The sequence below is a fragment of the Bombina bombina genome, chromosome 10 (assembly GCF_027579735.1).
Source record: "Bombina bombina isolate aBomBom1 chromosome 10, aBomBom1.pri, whole genome shotgun sequence".
Classification (NCBI taxonomy): Eukaryota; Metazoa; Chordata; class Amphibia; order Anura; family Bombinatoridae; genus Bombina; species Bombina bombina.
This window is the reverse complement of record NC_069508.1, coordinates 193,181,289-193,206,665: the sequence shown is the minus strand read 5'-3', so window position 1 is coordinate 193,206,665 and position 25,377 is coordinate 193,181,289. Positions and strand designations below refer to the sequence as shown.

Genomic DNA, 25,377 nt, shown 5'->3' with positions numbered 1-25,377 from the left:
TCTTCAAAGCTAATCTCTTATTTTTACCCCTTAAAGGTTCCAGTTGTTGAAACTCCACATCGTCATGCTGGGTTCCACCATCTTGGAGTGTAGGTATTCTTGCACTCTGTGACAGACGCGGTGCATAATTATGTGATGATGCCTTTTTGACAGCTCTATTGTGCACGTGAGGATAGCATGCACAAAACAGAGTTGGAGCTTTCGATCTTTGCAGTTTATTCTTACAGAGACCAGAGGTGGTGTATATATATATATATATATATATATATATATGTGTGTGTGTGTGTGTGTGTGTGTGTGTGCTGTGTCTGTCAGAATGCTAGAACTCCTAACCTCCAAAATGGCAGTGCACATTATTCACTAAAACAGCACCTATAAGGGGTTAAAAATAGGTCAAAATGTAAACATTGTATCCAGAAAGCAACCTAATATCCTTAAAGTGAAAGTCAAACACGATTGACCATTGGAATAAAGGGGACTTTCATTCATGAAGTATAAATTACTTCATGCAGAAAACGCCTTAATTTGTTTCAAGCGTTCGCCGCACTAAGCTGCTCAGGCAGCCCACGGCAGATCACTGCTTTGCTTGAGAGGTGACGTTTTCACCTCTTATCAAATAGCATGCGGGATATCCCGCTTGGCCCTTTGTGGCGCCGGATTTCCTGCACGCTATTTGCTCTTAGAAAAACAGCATTTTCCCGTGGGATGTCTGAGCAGCTCAGTGCGGCAAACGCTTGAAACAAATAAAGGCATACTTAGGCATACTTCATAAATGAAAGTCCCCTTTATTTGTTCCAATGGTCAATCCTAGCATTTCACAAACGATAGGATTGACTCTCACTTTAAGTTTATAGCTAGCAGATTTTTTTAAAGCATGTATGTACATATTTAAATAAGCAAATAAGTTTCACTATCGTTATATTTCTATGTGGCCATTTCACACTGTACTAGAAATAGAGGCAAACCTTCTAATGCTATTGAAAGGACAGAATTTTCCACAAGCCAATCCAGCAGACGGTCTGTGTCGATAGCATTCTTCACCGACTTAGATAAAGTGCTGTCTTCGATTAATTTGGTAACCTTTTAAAGGAGAAAAAACAACAAAGTGAACAAGAAATACTTTTCCAGAACAGTAAATAGAGTGACTACAATTAGATGAACAAATACATGTTAAAACAACCATAACAAATTTTATAAATAGCACCTTGTCTATTTTCTATTAAAATGCCATAGTTAAAATATTTTTTACAAACCGCAGGATTTTTAGAAATTGACCGGTGTGTGTGTGCTGGGTTGATAATCTATGTGAGCAGAAGTGCATGCCTCAGAGAGGGCTCTAGGTTACCACAATATTTTCATCATATCAACAGAAAACTAAGTATAATATCATACAACAATTCTAGAATCCACCCCCTCCTTTCCCAAGACACCACCAAAATATTTCACTCACTTTTTTTTTTTTCAAAGGAGCTTTATTGGAAAATAAAACAAACATACAGGCATCTCAAATTATACAATATAAGATAGCAGCCGGTGCTTTCCACTTTGCATTAAGAAGTAATAAAAATAAACAATATAGTCTGGGTTTAGTCCTTATGTAGAAACAAGTCCAAACATAACAAACGTGACTAGTCCCATTAAGGGTTGAAACCCGTGTGGTCTGTTACCGACTTATATCGGTAGTAAATATCCATGATGTTAGATCTCCAAAATTTTCATATTTTCTTAGATAGTCCTGTTGTGTATCTAGCAGAAATAACAGTTGTATCAACGGTAAAAACAATCACAACAGTGACCACAAAGAGTTGTTTCAACAATAACTTAACAAATAATTATTGATTATCTCATAGTTTAACAATAACTTATCGCAAATATTTTAAAGGTTTGCGCTGTGTAGAGGTGTTCTAGCATTCGTCATTATACAAACTAAGAGCAGCAGCCTGAGTATGAGTGTGTTAACTCCTGGCAAGCAGGAGGAAGATGGGAGGGAGGTGGGATAAGGGTAAGGAGGACAAAGAAAAATTGGAAAAGAGAGAAAGAGAGAGAGAAAAAAAAAAGGTGGGGGGGAGTTCCAGAAGGAAAGGGCAAGTCATTCAGTTCAGTAGACCCCCCTCCAACCAGGCCCACCATCCCGATCTTTAATTCCTCTGAAAAATGTATATATGTCTCTCCAGAGTCAGTCCCTACCCGTATCACCGCCGTTCCACAACTGAACCAACATTTCGTAAGTGTCCAGTCTGGCTATCCAGGCATAGTGGTATTTTTAAAGTTGTAATAGTCTTTGCTCTCCCTGCTTCCAGTTTAGTGCTAGGGGGATTTGTGCAAATTTCCAGCGCGCTGGGATCAAATTTTTTGCGCTTGTCCGCATTAACATTAATAGCGTTTTCTTTACCAGATTCTGGATTTTCAATGGGAAATAAAACAGTCTCTGGAGCTTTTGGTACCTCCAATTCAAGTATGGTTTGCATCTCACTCCACACCTCAGACCAAATCCCCTCCAACATCTATCTGAAGTGTTGGGGTATATCACTAAGCCAGGCGGGAGTAAGGTACCAACGACTCAGTAGCTTATAGTAAGCTTCTTGCATATGTGCTGAGACTGAGACGGTCTTGGCGGCCCGGAACATCCGTTGCCATTCCTGTGTAGAGAATTCTATACCTAATTCTGTGTGCCACTGTCTAGTATAGGTTGGAAGCTCATTACTCCCTCTTAGAAGGAGCCCGTAGATCTTAGAGATCAAGTGCCCAGGGATGGATTTCTGTATGCATAACCTTTCAAAGAGTGTATGATCTCTGAGGAAGAGTTGTTTATGTGTAAAGATAAAGTGACCTATTTGCAGGTACATAAACCATGGTATTTTGAAGTCCGGGTGTTCATTCAAAAGTTCTTCTCTGGTCTTTAATCTCCCACATGTAATAAACTGCCCAATCTGATTATTAGTAAAATCTGTTTGATCAGAAGACAGGGTGACTTGTAATGGAATTCCTGGGTTACAATATACCGGGGAAAGCGGGGAGTTTGCTGTTGAGATGTGAAAGTCCATTCTTATAGTCCTATCCCAGTCGTCTAATAGTTCATTAGTCAGGGTGTACTGGGCCAAAGACGGTGGTCTACTTTTTTTATCAATCCACGGGAGAGAGGCGAGATCATTTGTCTGAAGGATATTAGCATCTAGCTTTATCCAATCCTTTTGGGTGCTGCTATGGCACCAGTCACCCTCTGGAGCAAAATGGCCTTTCTGTAAAGGAGGAGGTTAGGAAGTCCCAACCCACCATCCTCCCTTGGGAGGTATATAGTCTTCTTATTTACCCTTGGCTTAATGCCCTTCCAAATGTAATCTTCAATTAGCCTTTGTAGGGAGGGAAGGAATGAATGTGGGAGAGGAATCTGTACGGTCTGCAATATATACAACACTTTGGGAAGAACGTTCATTTTGATAACATTAATTCTTCCCGACCAGGAGATAGTTTTGTGTTTCCATACTGAGAGGTCATTGGCAATATCTTTAAGGGAAGCATAGTTCTCAAAGATATCTGATACCTCACTCGAGAGATTGATACCCAGGTATCTCAGGGATTTAGTGTTCACTACAAAGGGGCTGTGGGATATAAGCCAAGCACAGGTGTTAGGAGTTAAAGTGATACTCAATATTTCTGATTTGGTATGATGATTCAGGAGAAACTGAGATACTTCCCCATATCTGATGAACTCATCCAACAAAGCAGGAATGGATGTCTCCACTTCTGTAAGCGGATCATCAGCATACATAGCAATTTTATATTCTTTGAGTCCCACCCGAATCCCCTGTATCAAATTATTGGCACTTATGTTAATTGCCAGTGCCTCAACAGATATGGCAAACAGCAAGGGTGACAGCAGACAAACCTGTCTGGTGCCATTTGAAATCATAAAGGCAGATGAGAGTATATTATTGACTTTGACCTTGGCATTGGGTGTTGAATATAGGGCGAAGACCATTCCCAAAAATCTTTTACCAAAACCTATCCTCTCCATATTGCTCCTAAGGAATTTCCAGTTCACTCTATCGAACGTCTTCTCTGCATCTGTGGATAGAAGGGGCGAACGGTATGGCATTATTTTAAGAGTAGTCAATTAATTGCAGAACTTTTAAGGTATTATCCCTCGCCTCCCCCGGAAAAAACCCAACCTGGTCCGGAGAGATCAATGTGGGGAGAACCGTATTAACTCTGTTCGCTAAGGTTTTCGCTAGGTGCTCGGTGTTGAGCAACGAAATTGGTCTATAGTTTTGTGGACTGTCCGTTGGCTTACCTGGTTTCGGCAGTACTGTGATGTAAGCAGTCAACATAGTATCAGGTAACACCTCTGAATCTATGTTATTAAATAAATTTTGTAGCTGGGGTAACAAGGTGGGCAGAAAGGTTTTATAATACTTGGCCCCGAACCAATCAGGGCCCGGACTCTTCCCGTTAGGGAGATCTTTTAGTGCAATTTGTATTTCCTCCTGTGTGAGAGGAGATTCAAGGAAGTCTATCGTTCCCTGGTCTAGAGTCGGTATCTGTGTTTTGGACAGCTATTCTTGTATATTATTCTGCTCCCAACTGGTCCCTGAAGTTGGGCGCAGCAAAGAGGATTTGAGATTGTATAGTTGATGATATTATAAGCGAAAGGTCTCTGCTATACTAGGACTGTCTTTGTGTGTGTTGCCGTCTTTGTCTTTTATCAAATATACATGAGTTTTCAGTCGTGACCGGCAGAGCGCTCTGGCTAATAATTTCCCTGCTTTGTCGCCCCCTTCATAATAATTTTGTTTCAACATTAGGGCCTTCCTCTGATTCTGTTCTTGCACTAATTGCTTAAAATCTAATCTGGCTTGTGTTAAACTTGTTTCTAATGTGGTGTCAAGTGAATTTCTTTTATGTTGGTCTTCCAGGGTCGTTATATGCTGCAAAATATGGTTATATTTTTCCCTGGCCTGTTTCAGAACTCTAGCTTTATGTTTGATTTTAGATGCCCTCTAATGACACTTTTATGTGCATCCCATATAGTTGATAAGGCTAAGTCCTCTGTCAGATTGAGTCTTAAAAATTCTGTCAACATGGAGTCAATGTCTCCTATAATAAGAGGGTTGTCTAGAAGTGTATCATCCAATCGCCACAAAAAGGGGGCGGCTGGTGTGTCCGGCCACATCATTTCACACAGGACTGGTGCATGATCAGTCCATGTGATGGGGGAAATGTCACTCCGTGTAATATATGCTATGCCTTGTAAGTCAGTGAAGAGGTAGTCAATACGCGAGTATTTCTTATGTGGGTTGGAATAATAGGTAAAATCGGTCTCTGTTGGGTGTATGGTATGCCAAATATGTCACAAGTGTGTTTTTAAAGTGTTATTGATATGTTTTAATGTGTGGTGTGGGACACTAGAGATTCCATTAGATGTGTCAAGTCTGGGAATCAGTGGTGCGTTGAAGTCCCCACCCAGAATCAGGACTCCCTTAGAGAGTTCAAGGATTTTAGCAGAGGGCCCTAAAGAAAATGTGCTGTGCAGTATTCGGGGCATATAAATTTACAAGTGTTACAGGTCTACCATACATGAGTCCTACCACCATGACGAATCTACCCTCTTTATCTCTTTCAATACTATGCGTATGAAAGGGAACTCTGTGGTGTATGAGTATTCCTACCCCGTTTTGTTTGCATGGGCCTGAGGCAAAAAAAGCAGTAGAATATCTGTGATTATACCACCTAGGTTCTTTGCATTTCGCAAAGTGAGTTTCTTGCACAAAAATCAGTCACCCCCGAGTCTATGTAACTCGCGGGACACAATTGAGCGCTTCCCTGGATTGTTTAATCGGAGCTTAAGTGGATGCACTTTGGACCTAGCGTCTGGAGGTGCCATCACAAAAAAAAAAAAAAAAAAAAAAAAAAAAAAAAAAAAAAGGGGGGGGGGGGGGGTAAGAAAAGGTAGAGGTGATGAAGTGGAGAAAAGAGAGATTAAAATATGAGGGTAGGGGATATAGTTAGCGAGGTATCAGGCTTTTAGTAGGGTCTGTACAGAACTTGTGAGTTTAATGTGACTCAGCAATTACCCTGAGGGGGTATGTTCAGAGTAAGAGCAAACAAACCTCAAAATACAAATGTATACACACACAGGATAAACCAAGCGACAGTAAAATGTATCTATCAGAAAAACTCTTAGAGGGAATGTGCCTTTAGCCAGACCTTGCATATACATCAATATTGAGCAAAATAATGACATAATTCTTATAAACATTAAACATAAATAATACCATTCATACCAAAAAACAGAATTTATGTTTACCTGATAAATTTCTTTCTCCAACGGTGTGTCCGGTCCACGGCGTCATCCTTACTTGTGGGATATTCTCTTCCCCAACAGGAAATGGCAAAGAGCCCAGCAAAGCTGGTCACATGATCCCTCCTAGGCTCCGCCTACCCCAGTCATTCGACCGACGTTAAGGAGGAATATTTGCATAGGAGAAACCATATGGTACCGTGGTGACTGTAGTTAAAGAAAATAAAATATCAGACCTGATTAAAAAAACCAGGGCGGGCCGTGGACCGGACACACCGTTGGAGAAAGAAATTTATCAGGTAAACATAAATTCTGTTTTCTCCAACATAGGTGTGTCCGGTCCACGGCGTCATCCTTACTTGTGGGAACCAATACCAAAGCTTTAGGACACGGATGAAGGGAGGGAGCAAATCAGGTCACCTAAATGGAAGGCACCACGGCTTGCAAAACCTTTCTCCCAAAAATAGCCTCAGAAGAAGCAAAAGTATCAAACTTGTAAAATTTGGTAAAAGTGTGCAGTGAAGACCAAGTCGCTGCCCTACATATCTGATCAACAGAAGCCTCGTTCTTGAAGGCCCATGTGGAAGCCACAGCCCTAGTGGAATGAGCTGTGATTCTTTCGGGAGGCTGCCGTCCGGCAGTCTCGTAAGCCAATCTGATGATGCTTTTAATCCAAAAAGAGAGAGGTAGAAGTTGCTTTTTGACCTCTCCTTTTACCTGAATAAACAACAAACAAGGAAGATGTTTGTCTAAAATCCTTTGTAGCATCTAAATAGAATTTTAGAGCGCGAACAACATCCAAATTGTGCAACAAACGTTCCTTCTTTGAAACTGGTTTTGGACACAGAGAAGGTACGATAATCTCCTGGTTAATGATTTTGTTAGAAACAACTTTTGGAAGAAAACCAGGTTTAGTACGTAAAACCACCTTATCTGCATGGAACACCAGATAAGGAGGAGAACACTGCAGAGCAGATAATTCTGAGACTCTTCTAGCAGAAGAAATCGCAACTAAAAACAAAACTTTCCAAGATAATAACTTAATATCAACGGAATGTAAGGGTTCAAACGGAACCCCCTGAAGAACTGAAAGAACTAAATTGAGACTCCAAGGAGGAGTCAAAGGTTTGTAAACAGGCTTGATTCTAACCAGAGCCTGAACAAAGGCTTGAACATCTGGCACAGCTGCCAGCTTTTTGTGAAGTAATACCGACAAGGCAGAAATCTGTCCCTTCAGGGAACTTGCAGATAATCCTTTTTCCAATCCTTCTTGAAGGAAGGATAGAATCCTAGGAATCTTAACCTTGTCCCAAGGGAATCCTTTAGATTCACACCAACAGATATATTTTTTCCAAATTTTATGGTAAATCTTTCTAGTCACAGGCTTTCTGGCCTGAACAAGAGTATCGATAACAGAATCTGAGAATCCTCGCTTCGATAAAATCAAGCGTTCAATCTCCAAGCAGTCAGCTGGAGTGAAACCAGATTCGGATGTTCGAACGGACCCTGAACAAGAAGGTCTCGTCTCAAAGGTAGCTTCCAAGGTGGAGCCGATGACATATTCACCAGATCTGCATACCAAGTCCTGCGTGGCCACGCAGGAGCTATCAAGATCACCGACGCCCTCTCCTGCTTGATCCTGGCTATCAGCCTGGGGATGAGAGGAAATGGCGGGAACACATAAGCTAGTTTGAAGGTCCAAGGTGCTACTAGTGCATCCACTAGAGCCGCCTTGGGATCCCTGGATCTGGCCCCGTAGCAAGGAACTTTGAAGTTCTGACGAGAGGCCCTCAGATCCATGTCTGGAATGCCCCACAGGTGAGTGACTTGGGCAAAGATTTCCGGATGGAGTTCCCACTCCCCCGGATGCAATGTCTGCCGACTCAGAAAATCCGCTTCCCAATTTTCCACTCCTGGGATGTGGATAGCAGACAGGTGGCAGGAGTGAGACTCCGCCCAAAGAATAATTTTGGTTACTTCTTCCATCGCTAGGGAACTCCTTGTTCCCCCCTGATGGTTGATGTACGCAACAGTCGTCATGTTGTCTGATTGAAACCGTATGAACCTGGTCCTCGCAAGCTGGGGCCAGGCCTGGAGAGCATTGAATATCGCTCTCAGTTCCAGAATATTTATCGGTAGAAGAGATTCTTCCCGAGACCAAAGACCCTGAGCTTTCAGGGATCCCCAGACCGCGCCCCAGCCTATCAGACTGGCGTCGGTCGTGACAATGACCCACTCTGGTCTGTGGAACATCATCCCTTGAGACAGATTGTCCAGGGACAGCCACCAACGGAGTGAGTCTCTGGTTCTCTGATTTACTTGTATCTTCGGAGACAAGTCTGTATAGTCCCCATTCCACTGACTGAGCATGCACAGTTGTAATGGTCTTAGATGAATGCGCGCAAAAGGAACTATGTCCATCGCCGCCACCATCAACCCGATCACTTCCATGCACTGAGCTATGGAAGGAAGAGGAACGGAATGAAGTATCCGACAAGAGTCCAGAAGCTTTGTTTTTCTGGCCTCTGTTAGAAAGATCCTCATTTCTAAGGAGTCTATAATTGTTCCCAAGAAGGGAACCCTTGTTGACGGGGATAGAGAACTCTTTTCCACGTTCACTTTCCAGCCGTGAGATCTGAGAAAGGCCAGGACAATGTCCGTGTGAGCCTTTGCTTGAGGAAGGGACGACGCTTGAATCAGAATGTCGTCCAGGTAAGGTACTACTGCAATGCCCCTTGGTCTTAGCACCGCTAGAAGGGACCCTAGTACCTTTGTGAAAATCCTTGGAGCAGTGGCTAATCCGAAAGGAAGCGCCACGAACTGGTAATGTTTGTCCAGGAATGCAAACCTTAGGAACCGATGATGTTCCTTGTGGATAGGAATATGTAGATACGCATCCTTTAAATCCACCGTGGTCATGAATTGACCTTCCTGGATGGAAGGAAGGATAGTTCGAATGGTTTCCATCTTGAACGATGGGACCTTGAGAAATTTGTTTAAGATCTTGAGATCTAGGATTGGTCTGAACGTTCCCTCTTTTTTGGGAACTATGAACAGATTGGAGTAGAACCCCATCCCTTGTTCTCTTAATGGAACAGGATGAATCACTCCCATTTTTAACAGGTCTTCTACACAATGTAAGAACGCCTGTCTTTTTATGTGGTCTGAAGACAACTGCGACCTGTGGAACCTCCCCCTTGGGGGAAGTCCCTTGAATTCCAGAAGATAACCCTGGGAGACTATTTCTAGCGCCCAAGGATCCAGAACATCTCTTGCCCAAGCCTGAGCGAAGAGAGAGAGTCTGCCCCCCACCAGATCCGGTCCCGGATCGGGGGCCAATATTTCATGCTGTCTTGGTAGCAGTGGCAGGTTTCTTGGCCTGCTTTCCCTTGTTCCAGCCTTGCATTGGTCTCCAAGCTGGCTTGGCCTGAGAAGTATTACCCTCTTGCTTAGAGGACGTAGCACCTTGGGCTGGTCCGTTTTTACGAAAGGGACGAAAATTAGGTCTATTTTTTGCCTTGAAGGGCCGATCCTGAGGAAGGGCGTGGCCCTTACCCCCAGTGATATCAGAGATAATCTCTTTCAAGTCAGGACCAAACAGCGTTTTCCCCTTGAAAGGAATGTTTAGTAGCTTGTTCTTGGAAGACGCATCAGCCGACCAAGATTTCAACCAAAGCGCTCTGCGCGCCACAATAGCAAACCCAGAGTTCTTAGCCGCTAACTTAGCCAATTGCAAAGAGGCGTCTAGAGTGAAAGAGTTAGCCAATTTGAGAGCATTGATTCTGTCCATAATCTCCTCATAAGGAGGAGAGTCACTATCGAGCACCTTAAGCAGTTCATCAAACCAGAAATATGCGGCAGTAGTGACAGGGACAATGCATGAAATGGGTTGTAGAAGGTAACCCTGCTGAACAAACATCTTTTTAAGCAAACCTTCTAATTTTTTATCCATAGGATCTTTGAAAGCACAACTATCCTCTATGGGAATAGTGGTGCGTTTGTTTAAAGTAGAAACCGCTCCCTCGACCTTGGGGACTGACTGCCATAAGTCCTTTCTGGGGTCGACCATAGGAAACAATTTTTTAAATATGGGGGGAGGGACGAAAGGAATACCGGGCCTTTCCCATTCTTTATTAACAATGTCCGCCACCCGCTTGGGTATAGGAAAAGCTTCTGGGAGCCCCGGCACCTCTAGGAACTTGTCCATTTTACATAGTTTCTCTGGGATGACTAAATTTTCACAATCATCCAGAGTGGATAATACCTCCTTAAGCAAAATGCGGAGATGTTCCAATTTAAATTTAAATGTAATCACATCAGATTCAGCCTGCTGAGAAATGTTCCCTAAATCAGTAATTTCTCCCTCAGACAAAACCTCCCTGGCCCCCTCAGATTGGGTTAGGGGCCCTTCAGAGATATTAATATCAGCGTCGTCATGCTCTTCAGTAACTAAAACAGAGCAGCCACGCTTACGCTGACAAGGGTTAATTTTGGCTAAAATGTTTTTGACAGAATTATCCATTACAGCCGTCAATTGTTGCATAGTAAGGAGTATTGGCGCGCTAGATGTACTAGGGGCCTCCTGAGTGGGCAAGACTCGTGTAGACGAAGGAGGGAATGATGCAGTACCATGCTTACTCCCCTCACTTGAGGAATCATCTTGGGCATCATTGTCATTATCACATAAATCACATTTATTTAAATGAATAGGAATTCTGGCTTCCCCACATTCAGAACACAGTCTATCTGGTAGTTCAGACATGTTAAACAGGCATAAACTTGATCAGAAAGTACAAAAAACGTTTTAAAATAAAACCGTTACTGTCACTTTAAATTTTAAACTGAACACACTTTATTACTGCAATTGCGAAAAAACATGAAGGAATTGTTCAAAATTCACCAAATTTTCACCACAGCGTCTTAAAGCCTTGAAAATATTGCACACCAATTTTGGAAGCTTTAACCCTTAAAATAACGGAACCGGAGCCGTTTTAAGCTTTAAACCCCTTTACAGTCCCTGGTATCTGCTTTGCTGAGACCCAACCAAACCCAAAGGGGAATACGATACCAAATGACGCCTTCAGAAGTCCTTTATAAGTATCAGAGCTCCTCTCACATGCGACTGCATGCCATGCCTCTCAAAAACAAGTGCGCAACACCGGCGCGAAAATGAGACTCTGCCTATGCTTTGGGAAAGCCCCTAAAGAATAAGGTGTCTAAAACAGTGCCTGCCGATATTATTATATCAAAATACCCAGATAAAATGATTCCTCAAGGCTAAATATGTGTTAATAATCAATCGATTTAGCCCAGAAAAAGTCTACAGTTTAAATAAGCCCTTGTGAAGCCCTTATTTACAATCGTAATAAACATGGCTTACCGGATCCCATAGGGAAAATGACAGCTTCCAGCATTACATCGTCTTGTTAGAATGTGTCATACCTCAAGCAGCAAGGGACTGCAAACTGTTCCCCCAACTGAAGTTAATTGCTCTCAACAGTCCTGTGTGGAACAGCCATGGATTTTAGTTACGGTTGCTAAAATCATTTTCCTCATACAAACAGAATTCTTCATCTCTTTTCTGTTTCTGAGTAAATAGTACGTACCAGCACTATTTGAAAATAACAAACTCTTGATTGAATAATGAAAAACTACAGTTAAACACTAAAAAACTCTAAGCCATCTCCGTGGAGATGTTGCCTGTACAACGGCAAAGAGAATGACTGGGGTAGGCGGAGCCTAGGAGGGATCATGTGACCAGCTTTGCTGGGCTCTTTGCCATTTCCTGTTGGGGAAGAGAATATCCCACAAGTAAGGATGACGCCGTGGACCGGACACACCTATGTTGGAGAAATATAACTCCAAATGGAGTGTGAACCGAGGGGAAGGGAATTACATAGGGGCATTGGAAGGCCTGAGGTCCCGTATTTGATTTACATGTGCCGATAAGTCATGTTCTGCTGTCCCTATTACTAGATGATCCAGCTCCAAGGGAAGCAACTGGTTCTAGGGGGATTGGATGTTATTGCTAATATCGGCCATAGTTGTTTTCCAAATACAATAAAAGGGGATTTACATACACTTACACTATCAAATAGGTTACAGACCTGTGCATAGTTGGTCGACCGGTTCTAATATAGTATATGGGATCTCCATATTGCACAGTATATTTGTACCCTGTATGAAAAAAAAGAATTAGGTTAAGTAGATAGGCCAGTTTGCCTAGGACTGTTGCTGTGAGTCTCCAGGTGTTGCTGAATTTCCAGGGTAGGAGCCTCAAGGCCCAGTGTGGTACAGAAGGGGTCCAAATCCTCCTGTGTCCGAAACAAAACTGTTTTCCCACCATTGGTGGCAATGATGCATGTAAGAAAACCCCATCGATACTGAATCTTGTTCTGTAAAGTTGTGGTGAGAAATCTCAGCTCTCTACGTTTTTGAAGGTTTGCTGGACAGAGGTCAGAGAACAGCTGTAGAGTAATGCCCACATGTTGGATCGGATGTTTATTTCTGCTATGGAGGAGGATCTCTTCTTTGTCTTTGAAATTTAACAGTCTAAGAATAACATCTCTTGGAGGTGCCTTTGCAGATGGTTTAGGGCGCAAGGCTCTATGTGCTCTTTCGATGGTAACTTCCGGTGACATAGGAGTGCTTTTTATCACCCTAAAAAGGTCCTTCAGGTACCCTTGCAGTGCATTAGGGCTGATACTCTCTGGTATGCCTCGTATACACAGATTGTTCCGTCTGGCACGATTGTCTAAGTCTTCTATTCTCTCCATCAGACTCTGGACCATGTTGGTATTGTATTGTACCTGAGATGTTGCTTCTTTTAATTTCTCTTGTATAGAGCTCTGAGTGCTCTCAACATTTGTATCCCTTTGAGTTAATTCTGTCACATCTCTGCATAGTTCCCCAAACAAATTCTTGATCTCAGACAACTTCTTTTATGTCCTCTTTAGATGAGAGAGTCTTCAAATCATCTTTTGTGACATAATACATGGGTAAAGTAGTATCTGCGGGTACACTGTCAGAGTCAGGTGGGGTATGGTCAAGCTGAGGAAGAATAACTTCTGATGCGTGAGGATCTATTCCCTTAAGGTAGTGATTCATATTCCTAGTTTTGGTTCCTTTCTCATTGAGGCCAGATTTTTTCTGCGCCATGCTGCAGACCCTGTTATACTTTCTGGAAGATGTGTGTTCAGTCTCCCTCCAAAGGCCGCCTCCTTTTAGCTTCTGTACACGACAGTAAGGCCAAACAGGCCCACACACTATCACTCTCAAGCAGGCGCTGTAGCTCCAGAAGAATAAAGATATTTAGTAATGTCCTTTTTATTTATATATCGGACTCTTGTGGGCCCTTATTGTAACCTCAGGTGTTTATTTATGGTGTGGGCCGGATTATACTTGTAATATTATAGGCCAAAATATATCATAAACGGTCTCTTAATAGGAGCTTTTATCCTTTAGCCTGCATCATCTATATTGTTAGTTAGTAGATCTGGCCCCCTCCTAATATTTTTATGTTACCCACCGGGTTCCGGCGATACAGCCCCTGATCCAAACTGAACCGGAGATGCGACTTCCAAGCAGGTTATATCCTTTCCTCTTAACGGTACACCTGCGCTTACACCCCCTTCCGTGTGTTCCTTCAGGTGGTAATGATCCGATGCAGTCGTCGCACCTCTAACTGTTAGGAAGGCCTGCGGCCTATCGCGGATATCTCCGGCCCTTTAGCAGGCACGTATGGCCATCATGATCAAAGGTGAGGATGCGGCCTTCCCACACGATCACGCAGATGGTTTGCGGATCAGGCGATTTGTTCCGTTTGATGTGCAGATCCGGTATGCTCAATGTTCCCCTCGGTTCAGATAGGGTGATGGTGTATGTTTATTGCCCAAATTATGGCATTTGTATAATGCGGTCTGGCTTTTGGCTCAGGAGCTCTACTCTGTTGCAGCCATTCTCCAGCACAGCCAGGCTCCGCCCCCCTTCACTCACTCATTTTATGTTCTCTTGACTACTGCAACCTACTCCAAAGCTGCCTTCCCAAATCACACCTCCCCGTCCACCTAATTCAATGATCCCCATCAGCTACTTTTCTCTGCCAGTCCCCACACTTCCCATATGCTTTAGATTTTAATTCAAATTATTTACCTTTAAGGTGATATGAAAAACCAAACATTTTTATTTAGACAGAGCATACAATTTTAGTCCTTTTTTCTTTGGGGTTTGAAATTTTAATAGCATGCTATTTCTGGTAGCCAGCAGGAAGGAGGGAGGGTATAATAGTGCGGTTACGTTGCTCGTGGCGGGACCCGTGCTATTAAACCCAAGAAACCCCTTAACGACCATCAATATAAAATACAGGGTACGTCGTGGTCATTAAGGGGTTAATTTTTTTGCAAAATACTTATATTAACAAATTGGTTTCATTTTTATGGTATTCTTTGTTGAAGAAATACCTAGGTATGCGTCTGAAGCACTACATGGCAGGAAATAGTGCAATAATGCAAATGGATAACATTCTTACAAAACTGCTGCCATATAGTGCTCCAGACACGTGCATGCTCCTGAGCTTACGTCCCTGCTTTTCAACAAAAGATACCAAGATAAAGAAAATTTTATAAAATCTGAATTACGAAAGAAAAATTATGGGCTTCATATCCCTTTAAAGGTACAGTAAAGGAAAAATGAAACTTTCATGATTCAGTTTATTTTTGACTTTACTGTCCCTTTACACCCAACTAAAATTTACTCACCACCAAATACTTCCCAAACTGCCGTCTTCAATAAACCTCCCATGTACCGCTATTTGTTCCCTGCCCTGCTTCCAAGACTTCTCCTGTGATACTCTCACAAACTGCTTCTCTACGTTCTGTTTCTTACCACAAACCATGTACACAGCAGTACAGAATTTGATGGGGCAACTAAAATGAATTTAAATTTGGAAGCAAAATTAATTTGGACACATTGTTCCTGCTCAAAATATTGATTCGTTATTGGCAGCAAAAAAAAAAGTAAGTGAACAGACCAAGTCTTTACATACGAGGACAGAATAGTTCAAGGCTCATTTGCCTAAACTAGGGGTTTTCAGGATTACCTTGGGTGAGAGCAGGTAATATAACCATGTTTACTAATCAGCTGATTAATTCACCTGGCCTGTTAGGGAGGCATGAGAAAAGGTTCGACAACCCCTGGCCTAAACCAAAGTTCCACAAAAGCCTTGTATTGTATCTTCATATCTAAAAGCAAGCTTTGATACGTCAGACCAGATATGAACTATAAAACATTCTACATATGAGATTAGTAAACAAATGCACTTACTTCTTTTAGTGAATTCATTTTTGCACTGAAATGTGGTGATTTCAGCATGCGCAACAAGATGTCCAGGCGAAGATCATCCACTGCGTTGACCAAGTCCGGTTGAAAGCGCATGCAGAGTAATTTAATGGCAGAGAGTAGCTCTGGGATACTAACTAACTTCTGTAAATGGAAACAGAGCAACATAGATGAGTTACATGGCTGGGAACTCAGCGTGTTGCTATGGAGTAGAAAAATGACAGAATAATGTTTTACAATAATATCAGACACCTATGGGCAATTTAAAGGACATGAAACCCAGCATTTTTTTCTTTTATGAATCTGATAGATCATACACTTTTATACAACTTCTATTATCTAATTTGCTTCATTCTCTTGTTATTCTTTGATGAAAGAGCAGCAAAGCACTACTGGGAATTAGCTGAAAGCCAATGAAAAGCTGCATATATGTGCAGCCACCAATCAGCAGCTTCTGAGTCTACCTAGGTATACTTGTCAGCAAAGTATACAAAGAGAACTAAACAAATTAGATAATAGAAATAAATTGTAAAGTTATTAAAAATGACATGTTCTATCTGAATCATAAAAGAAAAAAACTGAATTTATGCTTACCTGATAAATGTATTTCTTTTTTGACACGATGAGTCCACGGATCATCCAGTCATTCGACCGAAGTTAAGGACAGAAAGGAAAAACCAAGGTGCAGAGGTGTCTGAAGTTTATAATAACCAACAACCTGTCTCACAAAAACAGGGCGGGCCGTGGACTCGTGTCAAAAAAACAAAATTTATGCTTACCTGATAAATTTATTTCTTTTGCGATGTACCGAGTCCACGGATTCATCCTAACTTGTGGGATATTGTCCTTCCTGACAGGAAGTAGCAAAGAGAGCACCACAGCAGAGCTGTCTATATAGCTCCCCCCTTAACTCCCCCCCCCCCCCCAGTCATTCGACCGAAGGCCAAGGAAGAAAAGGAGAAACTATAAAGGTGCAGAGGTGACTGAAGTTTACATAAAAAAATACTATCTGTCTTGAATAGACAGGGCGGGCCATGGACTCGGTACATCGCAAAAGAAAGAAATTTATCAGATAAGCATAAATTTTGTTTTCTTTTGCATGATGTACCGAGTCCACGGATTCATCCTAACTTGTGGGATACCAATACCAAAGCTTTAGGACACGGATGAAGGGAGGGACAAGACAGGTACCTAAACGGAAGGCACCACTGCTTGCAAACTTTCTCCCAAAAATAGCCTCAGAAGAAGCAAAAGTATCAAATTTATAAAATTTTGAAAAGGTATGAAGCGACGACCAAGTCGCAGCCTTACAAATCTGTTCAACAGAAGCATCATTTTTAAAAGCCCATGTGGAAGCTACCGCTCTAGTAGAATGCGCTGTAATCCTTTCAGTAGGCTGCTGTCCAGCAGTCTCATAAGCCAAACAGATGATGTTTTTCAGCCAAAAGGAAAGATAAGTCGCCGTAGCCTTTTGACCTACGCTTTCCTGAATAGACAACAAACAAAGAAGATGTTTGACGAAAATCTTTGGTTGCCTGCAAAGCACGAACCACGTCCAAGTTGTGCAACAGACGTTCCTTCTTACAAGAAGGATTAGGACACAGAGAAGGAACAACAATTTCTTGATTGATATTCCTGTTAGTAACAACCTTAGGTAGGAACCCAGGCTTGGTACGCAAAACCACCTTATCAGCATGGAACACAAGATAAGGAGAGTCACATTGTAATGCAGATAGTTCAGAAACTCTTCGAGCTGAAGAGATAGCAACTAGGAACAAAACTTTCCAAGATAAAAGCTTAATATCTATGGAATGCATGGGTTCAAACGGAACCCCCTGAAGAACTCTAAGAACTAAATTCAGACTCCATGGCGGAGCAATAGGTTTAAACACAAGCTTTATTCTAACTAAAGCCTGACAAAAAGCCTGAACGTCTGGAACATCTGCCAGACGCCTGTGCAACAAAATAGACAGAGCAGATATCAGTCCATTTAGGGAACTAGCTGAAAATCCTTTCTCCAATCCCTCTTGGAGAAAAGACAAAATCCTAGGAACCCCGATTTTACTCCAGGAGAAGCCTTTGGATTCGCACCAAAAAAGATATTTACGACATATCTTATGATAAATTTTCCTGGTAACAGGCTTTCGAGCCTGAATCAAGGTATTTATGACTGACTCAAGTGTTCAATCTCCAAGCAGTCAGTTGCAGAGAAAGTAGATTTGGATGCTTGAATGGACCTTGAATCAGAAGGTCCTGTCTCAATGGCAGAGACCATGGTGGAAGGGATGACATGTCCACCAGGTCTGCATACCAAGTCCTGCGTGGCCACGCAGGCGCTATCAAAATCACTGATGCTCTATCCTATTTGATTCTGGCAATCAGACGAGGAAGGAGAGGGAAAGGTGGAAACACATAAGCCAGGTTCAACGACCAGGGTACTGCTAGAGCTTCTATCAGCACAGCCTGAGGATCCCTTGACCTGGAGCCGTAACGAGGAAGTTTGGCGTTCTGACGAGACACCATCAGATCCAACTCTGGTGTGCCCCATAGCCGAACCAGCTGAGCAAACACCTCCGGATGGAGTTCCCACTCCCCCGGATGAAAAGTCTGACGACTTAGAAAATCTGCCTCCCAGTTCTCTACACCTGGGACATAGATCGCTGACAGATGGCAAGAGTGAGCCTCTGCCCATTGGATTATCCTTGAGACCTCTATCATCGCTAAGGAACTCTTTGTTCCGCCCTGATGATTGATATAAGCCACAGTCGTGATGTTGTCCGACTGAAACCTGATGAATCTGGCCGAAGCCAGCTGAGGCCATGCCTGGAAAGCATTGAATATCGCTCTTAATTCCAGAATATTTATCGGTAGGAGAGCCTCCTCCCGAGTCCACAAACCCTGAGCTTTCAGGGAATTCCAGACTGCTCCCCAGCCCAGAAGACTGGCATCTGTCAACCACCAAAAAAGAGAGTCTCTGGTCTCTTGATCCAGATTTATCTGAGGAGATAAATCTGCATAATCCCCATTCCACTGATTGAGCATGCATAGTTGCAGTGGTCTGAGATGCAAGCGAGCAAACGGAACTATGTCCATTGCCGCTACCATTAGTCCGATTACCTCCATACACTGAGCCACTGACGGCCGAGGAATGGAATGAAGAGCTCGGCAGGTGGACAAAATCTTTGATTTCCTGACCTCCGTCAGAAATATTTTCATGTCCCTAGAAATGAAACTCTTGTGAGGGGGGAAAGAAAACTCTTTATATTCACTTTCCACCCGTGAGATCTTAGAAAGGCCAACACTAAGTCCGTGTGAGACTTGGCTAGTTGGAAGGACGACGCTTGAATTAGAATGTCGTCTAGATAAGGTGCCACTGATATATGCCCCGTGGCCTTAGAACCGCCAGAAGGGACCCTAGCACCTTCGTGAAGATTCGCGGCGCCGTGGCCAACCCGAAAGGAAGAGCCACAAACTGATAATGCTTGTCCAGAAAGGCGAACCTGAGGAACTGGTGATGATCTTTGTGGATAGGAATGTGCAGATACGCATCCTTTAAGTCCATGGTGGTCATATATTGACCCTCCTGGATCAATGGTAAGATAGTCCGAATGGTCTCCATCTTGAAAGATGGAACTCTTAGTAATTGGTTTAGGATCTTGAGATCCAGAATTGGTCTGAAGGTTCCCTCCTTTTTGGGAACTATAAACAGATTGGAGTAGAACCCCTGCCCCTGTTCTGCTTTTGGAACTGGGAAGATCACTCCCATGGTAAAAAGGTCTTCTACACAGCGTAAGAACGCCTCTCTTTTTGTCGGGTTTACAGACAATTGAGAAAGATGGAACCTCCCCCTTGGAGGGGAATCCTTGAAATCTAGAAGGTATCCCTGGGTTACAATTTCTACTGCCCAGGAATCCTGAACGTCTCTTGCCCAGGCCTGAGCAAAGAGAGAGAGTCTGCCCCCTACTAGATCCGGTCCCGGATCGGGGGCTACCCATTCATGCTGACTTAGTGGCAGCAGCAGGCTTTTTGGCCTGTTTACCCTTGTTCCAAGCCTGATTAGGTCTCCAGGTTGGCTTGGATTGAGCAAAGTTCCCCTCTTGCTTTGCAGCAGGGGAAGAGGTAGAGGGACCACTCTTGAAGTTTCGAAAGGAACGAAAATTATTTTGTTTGGTCCTTGTCTTATTTGACTTATCCTGAGGGAGGGTATGACCCTTCCCTCCAGTAATGTCTGAAATGATCTCTTTCAATGCAGGCCCAAATAGGGTCTTACTTTTAAAAGGGATGGACAAAAGCTTAGATTTAGATGACACATCAGCTGACCAGGACTTAAGCCATAACGCTCTACGCGCTAAAATGGCAAAACCTGAATTCTTAGCCACTAATTTAGCAAGATGAAAAGCGGCGTCTGTAATAAAAGAATTAGCCAATTTAAGAGCCTTAATTCTGTCCAAAATATCATCTAGTGGGGTCTCCATCTGAAGAGCCTCTTCTAGAGCCTCAAACCAAAAAGGCAGCTGCAGTGGTTACAGGAACAATGCATGCTATAGGTTGAAGAAGAAAACCTTGATGAACAAAAATTCTCTTTAGGAGACCCTCTAATTTTTTATCCATAGGATCAATGAAAGCACAACTGTCTTCAATAGGTATAGTTGTACGCTTAGCCAGGGTAGAAATAGCTCCCTCCACCTTAGGGACTGTTTGCCATGAGTCCTTTATGGTGTCAGAAATGGGAAACATTTTCTTAAAAACAGGAGGGGGAGAGAACGGAATACCTGGTTTATCCCACTCCTTAGTAACAATGTCCGAAATCCTCTTAGGGACCGGAAACACATCAGTGTAAACAGGAACCTCTAAATATTTGTCCATTTTACACAATTTCTCTGGAACTACAATAGTGTCACAAACATCCAGAGTAGCTAAAACCTCCCTGAGCAATAAGCGGAGGTGCTCTAGCTTAAATTTAAATGCCGTCATATCTGAATCTGTCTGAGGGAACATCTTTCCTGAATCAGAAATCTCTCCCTCAGACAGCAAATCCCTCATCCCTACTTCAGAACATTGTGAGGGAATATTGGATACGGCTACTAAAGAGTCAGAAGGCTCAGCATTTGTTCTTAACCCATAGCTACTGCGCTTCCCTTGCAACCCAGGCAGCTTAGATAAAACCTCTGTGAGGGTAGTATTCATAACTGAAGCCATATTTTGCAAGGTGAAAGAATTAGACGCACTAGAAGTACTTGGCGTCGCTTGTGCGGGCGTTACTGGTTGTGACACTTGGGTAGAACTAGATGGCAAAACCTGATTTCCTTCTGTCTGAGAATCATCTAATGCCAAACTTTTATAAGTCAAAATATGCTGTTTGCAATTTATAGACATATCCGTACGAGTGGGACACATTCTAAGAGGGGTTCCACAATGGCTTCTAAACAAATTGAGCAATGAGTTTCCTCAATGTCAGACATGTTTAACAGACTAGTAATAAAGCAAGCAAGCTTGGAAAACACTTTATTTAATGAAAAAAACACAATTTGCAAAAACGGTACTGTGCCTTTAAGAGAAAAAAAGGCATACACAAACTGCAAAACAGGTTAAAATTGCTTCAGTTTTTCTGAAATTTTAACAGTGTACCCACTAAGCTTTAGAAGGATTGCACCACAAGTAAAGCAATAGACCCCCAAATGAAAAAAACGGATTGATAAGTGTCTAAAACCGGTTAAAACCCCTATTAGCACCTTGCCACAGTTCTGCTGCCCTACCTGCCCTTGGGAAGCGATAATATGGGGTTTAAAGCTTCAATTAGTCCCTCAGAAGACTCTCAGGACCTCAGGATAAGTTGCTTGCTGCTTGTAAATGTAGGCCCCGCCCACCTCACTCGATGTTGCTGGGGCCTACACAAAACTAACTGAAAGCCATGTGGGTTATAAACAACCCCAAAGAACCCTCAAGCAAATGTCCCATAAAACAGAAAATGTTACTCCCAGACACAAAAACGTTTGTCCCAAATTCATATAAACTGAGTGCCCACAAAAAATTAACCCTTTATGCAAGCTAGTAAAAACCTCTGATAACACTAGGATTACTGCTTACCCTTCCCCTAATGGGGACACTGTCAGCCTTTCTGAGTTAACACAGTCTCTGCAGAAAATATGACTGAACATACCTCATTGCTGTATAGCAAGAAACTGTTGCTCACACTGAAGTTTTCCTGTACTCCTCAGCTTCTGTGGGAACAGCAGTGGACCTTAGTTACAAATGCTAAGATCATCATCCTCCAGGCAGGAAATCTTCATCTATGTCCTGCCTGAGAGTAAATAGTACAACACCGGTACCATTTAAAAATAAACACTTGATTGAAGATAAAATAAAACTAACAGTTTAACACCTCTTCTCTTTACTCTTCCTGCTTACAGCCAGCAAAGAGAATGACTGGGGGGTGGAGTTAAGGGGGAGCTATATAGACAGCTCTGCTGTGGTGCTCTCTTTGCTACTTCCTGTCAGAAAGGACAATATCCCACAAGTTAGGATGAATCCGTGGACTCGGTACATCATGCAAAAGAAATAAATAAATTTATCAGGTAAGCATAAATTCTGTTTTCTTTTTAATGACACGATGAGTCCACAGATCATCTTAATTACTAACGGTATTCAATACCCAAGCTAGAGTACACCAATGATACAGGAGGGACAAGACAGGGACCTAAACGGAAGGCACCACTGCTTGAAAAAGACCTTTCTCCCAAAAAACGGCCTCAGCCTAACAAAAGTGTCAAATGTATAGAACTCTGAAAAAGTGTGAAAAGAGGACCAAATTGCATCCTTGCAAATCTACTCCACAGAAGCTTCATTCTTGAATCCCCATGAGGAAGCAAAGGCCCTCGTGGAATGAACCGCAATCTTCTCAGGAGGCTGCTGACGAGCAATCTCATATGCAAAAAAAAAAGACAGGCAAAAAAACCTTAGTCACCTGTAGGTAAAACCTTAAAGCACGGACCACAACCAAATTGTGCAGAAACCGTTCCTTCTGAGAAATAGGATTAGGACACAGGAAGGAACAATATTCTCCTGATTCAAAGGTGGATTTGAACCCTGGACCTTCTGCTTGCAAGATCAGTGAGCTAGCCACTAAGCCACAACAGAGAATTTATTCCGATCAAAAACAACCTGAGGAAGAAATCCTAATTTATTACTTAAAACTACCTTATCAGAATAAAAGGTAATAGGACTTATACTGCAATGCTGAGAGCTCTGACACTCTGCGAGCAGAGGAAAAAGCAACAAGAAATAAAACTTTCCCAGATAACAGTTTAATATCTAAGGAATGCATGGGTTCAAATGGAGCCCCTTGAGAATTTCAAGAACTAAATTCAAAATCCATGAAGGAGTAACTGGTCTGAACACAGGTCTGACCCTGAATAAGGCCTGACCAAACGAATGTACGTCTGGGACGACCTCCAGACGAACCTGAAACCAAATAGACAAGACCGCTATGTCCTTCAGAAATTTCTAGGAATCCGATCCCTACTCATTTTAAGAGTAGCCTTAGGATTCGCACTAGAATAAAAATGTATGCCATAACATATGAGTAAATTTTTCCTAGACACAGGCTTACGAGCCTGATTCATGGACTCAAAGACCAATTCCTAATCCAAGCTTGTATAAAATAAAGATTCCACTAGATAGCTTCAGGGAAAATATTTACGGGTAAAAGAAGGAACCGTGACGAAGAAGGTCCTTCCTCCAAGGACACTCCCAGGTGGAAGATGAGACATGTCCCCCAGGACAGTATACCAATACAGTGGACCACGCCAGTGAAATGAAGATCACCAACGCCCTCTCCTGCTTAGCTCGAGCCAAGGCTCCAGGAGAAAAATCAAATGGAGGCATTAAATTCCAAGGCAACGTCAAAGCGTCCATTAGAACAACCTAAGGGATCATTGACCTCAATCTGAACCTCAGGAACTAGACATTCTGTCGAAAAATCATGAAATTCAAATAAATACAGCTGACCCACTGAGATTAAGGCTGGAAAGGTACTCCCGGCTGGAGCTCCTCCTCCCCTGGGAAAAAAGTCTGCCCACTTATGAAGACTGCCTTTTCTGGGAAGTGGGTGGTCGACAAACAGTAATTGTGGGTCTCAGCCCACTGAACTATCTTGGCTGTCATAGCCAAGAAAACTTCAAGCTCCCCACAGATGAAGTAAAATATAACTTAAACCTGATAAACCTAGCCGAAGCTAACTGAGGCCAGGTTAAGAGAGAATTGAAAGATTACTCTTGATCCTTAAAGTGATTATTGCAAGAACAAACTCCACTCGAGTCCATGTTTCCTGCTCTTAGAGAGCCCCCAAACAGTTCCCCAGCCCAAAGGCTGACTCTCTGTTGTCACATTGACCCAGAGAACTTCGAAAGCAGGTTCCCTGGGAGCAAAGATCTTAACAACAGAGAACTGAGGTAGAACAACCAACTGAAAGTTCACTGCCGCTACCATCCCCAATTACCTCCCAGCACAAAGCCACTGATGTGACTGGTATGCAAGGCAAGAATCGAAAAATTCCTGGATTCCTGACAACTGTCAACTTCATTGATGAGACTAATATAGTTCCCCAAGCAAACTACCCTAGTATTTTGAACTAAGTAACACTTTTCCAAAGTAACCTTCCATCCAGAAACCACAGGAAAATTCGCGTAATCCTGCTCATTGAAAGGAAGGCGCCAGAATTAGAATGTTGACACTGTAATGATCCGCAATCGGAGCACCACCGACAGAAATCTCAGAAGCCTCTGAGAAAAATCCGAAAATTGTGGCCAGTCCGGAAAAGGTCACGAGTTGGAAAGTTTGTCTGGAAAAAACAAACTTAGAAATTTAAGTCCTTGTTGATGGGAACATGCATTTAGTATGCTTACTTCAAATCCCCCATAGTCTAAATTGTCCATCTTGAAATACGGTCCTCTGAGAACCCTGTGTGGATTCTAAAATAGGTCTGAAGATTCCCTCCTTTGGAAACTGCGGACAGATAGGAATAGCATCCCCGATCTCATTCCTGCCTTGGAGCACGAACACAGTGTAAGAGCCCCTCTCCCTTTGTCGGAACTACCAATAAATCTTGAAAGTAGGAACCTGCCCCTGGGAGGAAAGTCTTGAACTCTAATTGGTATCCCTGGGACACAATGTACACCCCCCACCAGGATCATGATCACAAACCCAAATCTGATTGAGAAAGGAAAATCTGCCCCCTTATGGATCAGGTGCACGTCCCTCATGCTGTCTTTGATTCAACAGCAGGCTTCTTGGACTGTCTTCCCCTAGTCTAAGCCTGATAGGGTCCTTGACGTTCTGTTGAAGAAGATACTCTCCTTTCCAAGAAGGTTAAAACTGCTTGGAAGAAGAGTCGAAGGATTTCCCTAGAAATCTCGAAAGGAACAAAATTATTTCTGACGTCCTTTTCACTATTTATCTTATCCTGTAGATGAAACATCCGCAGATCAATATTTTACTATAGTACTCTGCGGGCCAATATGGCAAAGCCTGAATCATAACTCCCAATGTAATCAATCTCTGAATTAAAGGAGTCTACTAACTTAAAGGCCCTATCCTATCCCTGCGAGAGGAGTGTCTGTCCAATAGAAACAGACAACGCATCAAAATCAGTACGCCATCGAAATGGAGACAGTCATACCAACTGCAGGTTGATAATGAAAACCCTCTAACTTCTATACATAGGGTCCTTCTCCTGCATAGGGTCC

General features: G+C 42.7%; 1 protein-coding gene across 1 annotated transcript in view; it reads right to left on the bottom strand.

The window, feature by feature from the left end:
- The window catches only part of LOC128640796 (ubiquitin carboxyl-terminal hydrolase 24), a 152,644-nt gene that overhangs the window by 99,450 nt on the left and 27,817 nt on the right, over nucleotides 1–25,377 (bottom strand). The window contains exons 10-11 of the mRNA XM_053693216.1: nucleotides 15,620–15,778; nucleotides 966–1,080 (exon numbers count right to left, since the gene is read on the bottom strand). Coding sequence (XP_053549191.1) covers nucleotides 966–1,080; nucleotides 15,620–15,778 — 274 coding nt within the window. The remainder of the gene's footprint in view (nucleotides 1–965; nucleotides 1,081–15,619; nucleotides 15,779–25,377) is intronic.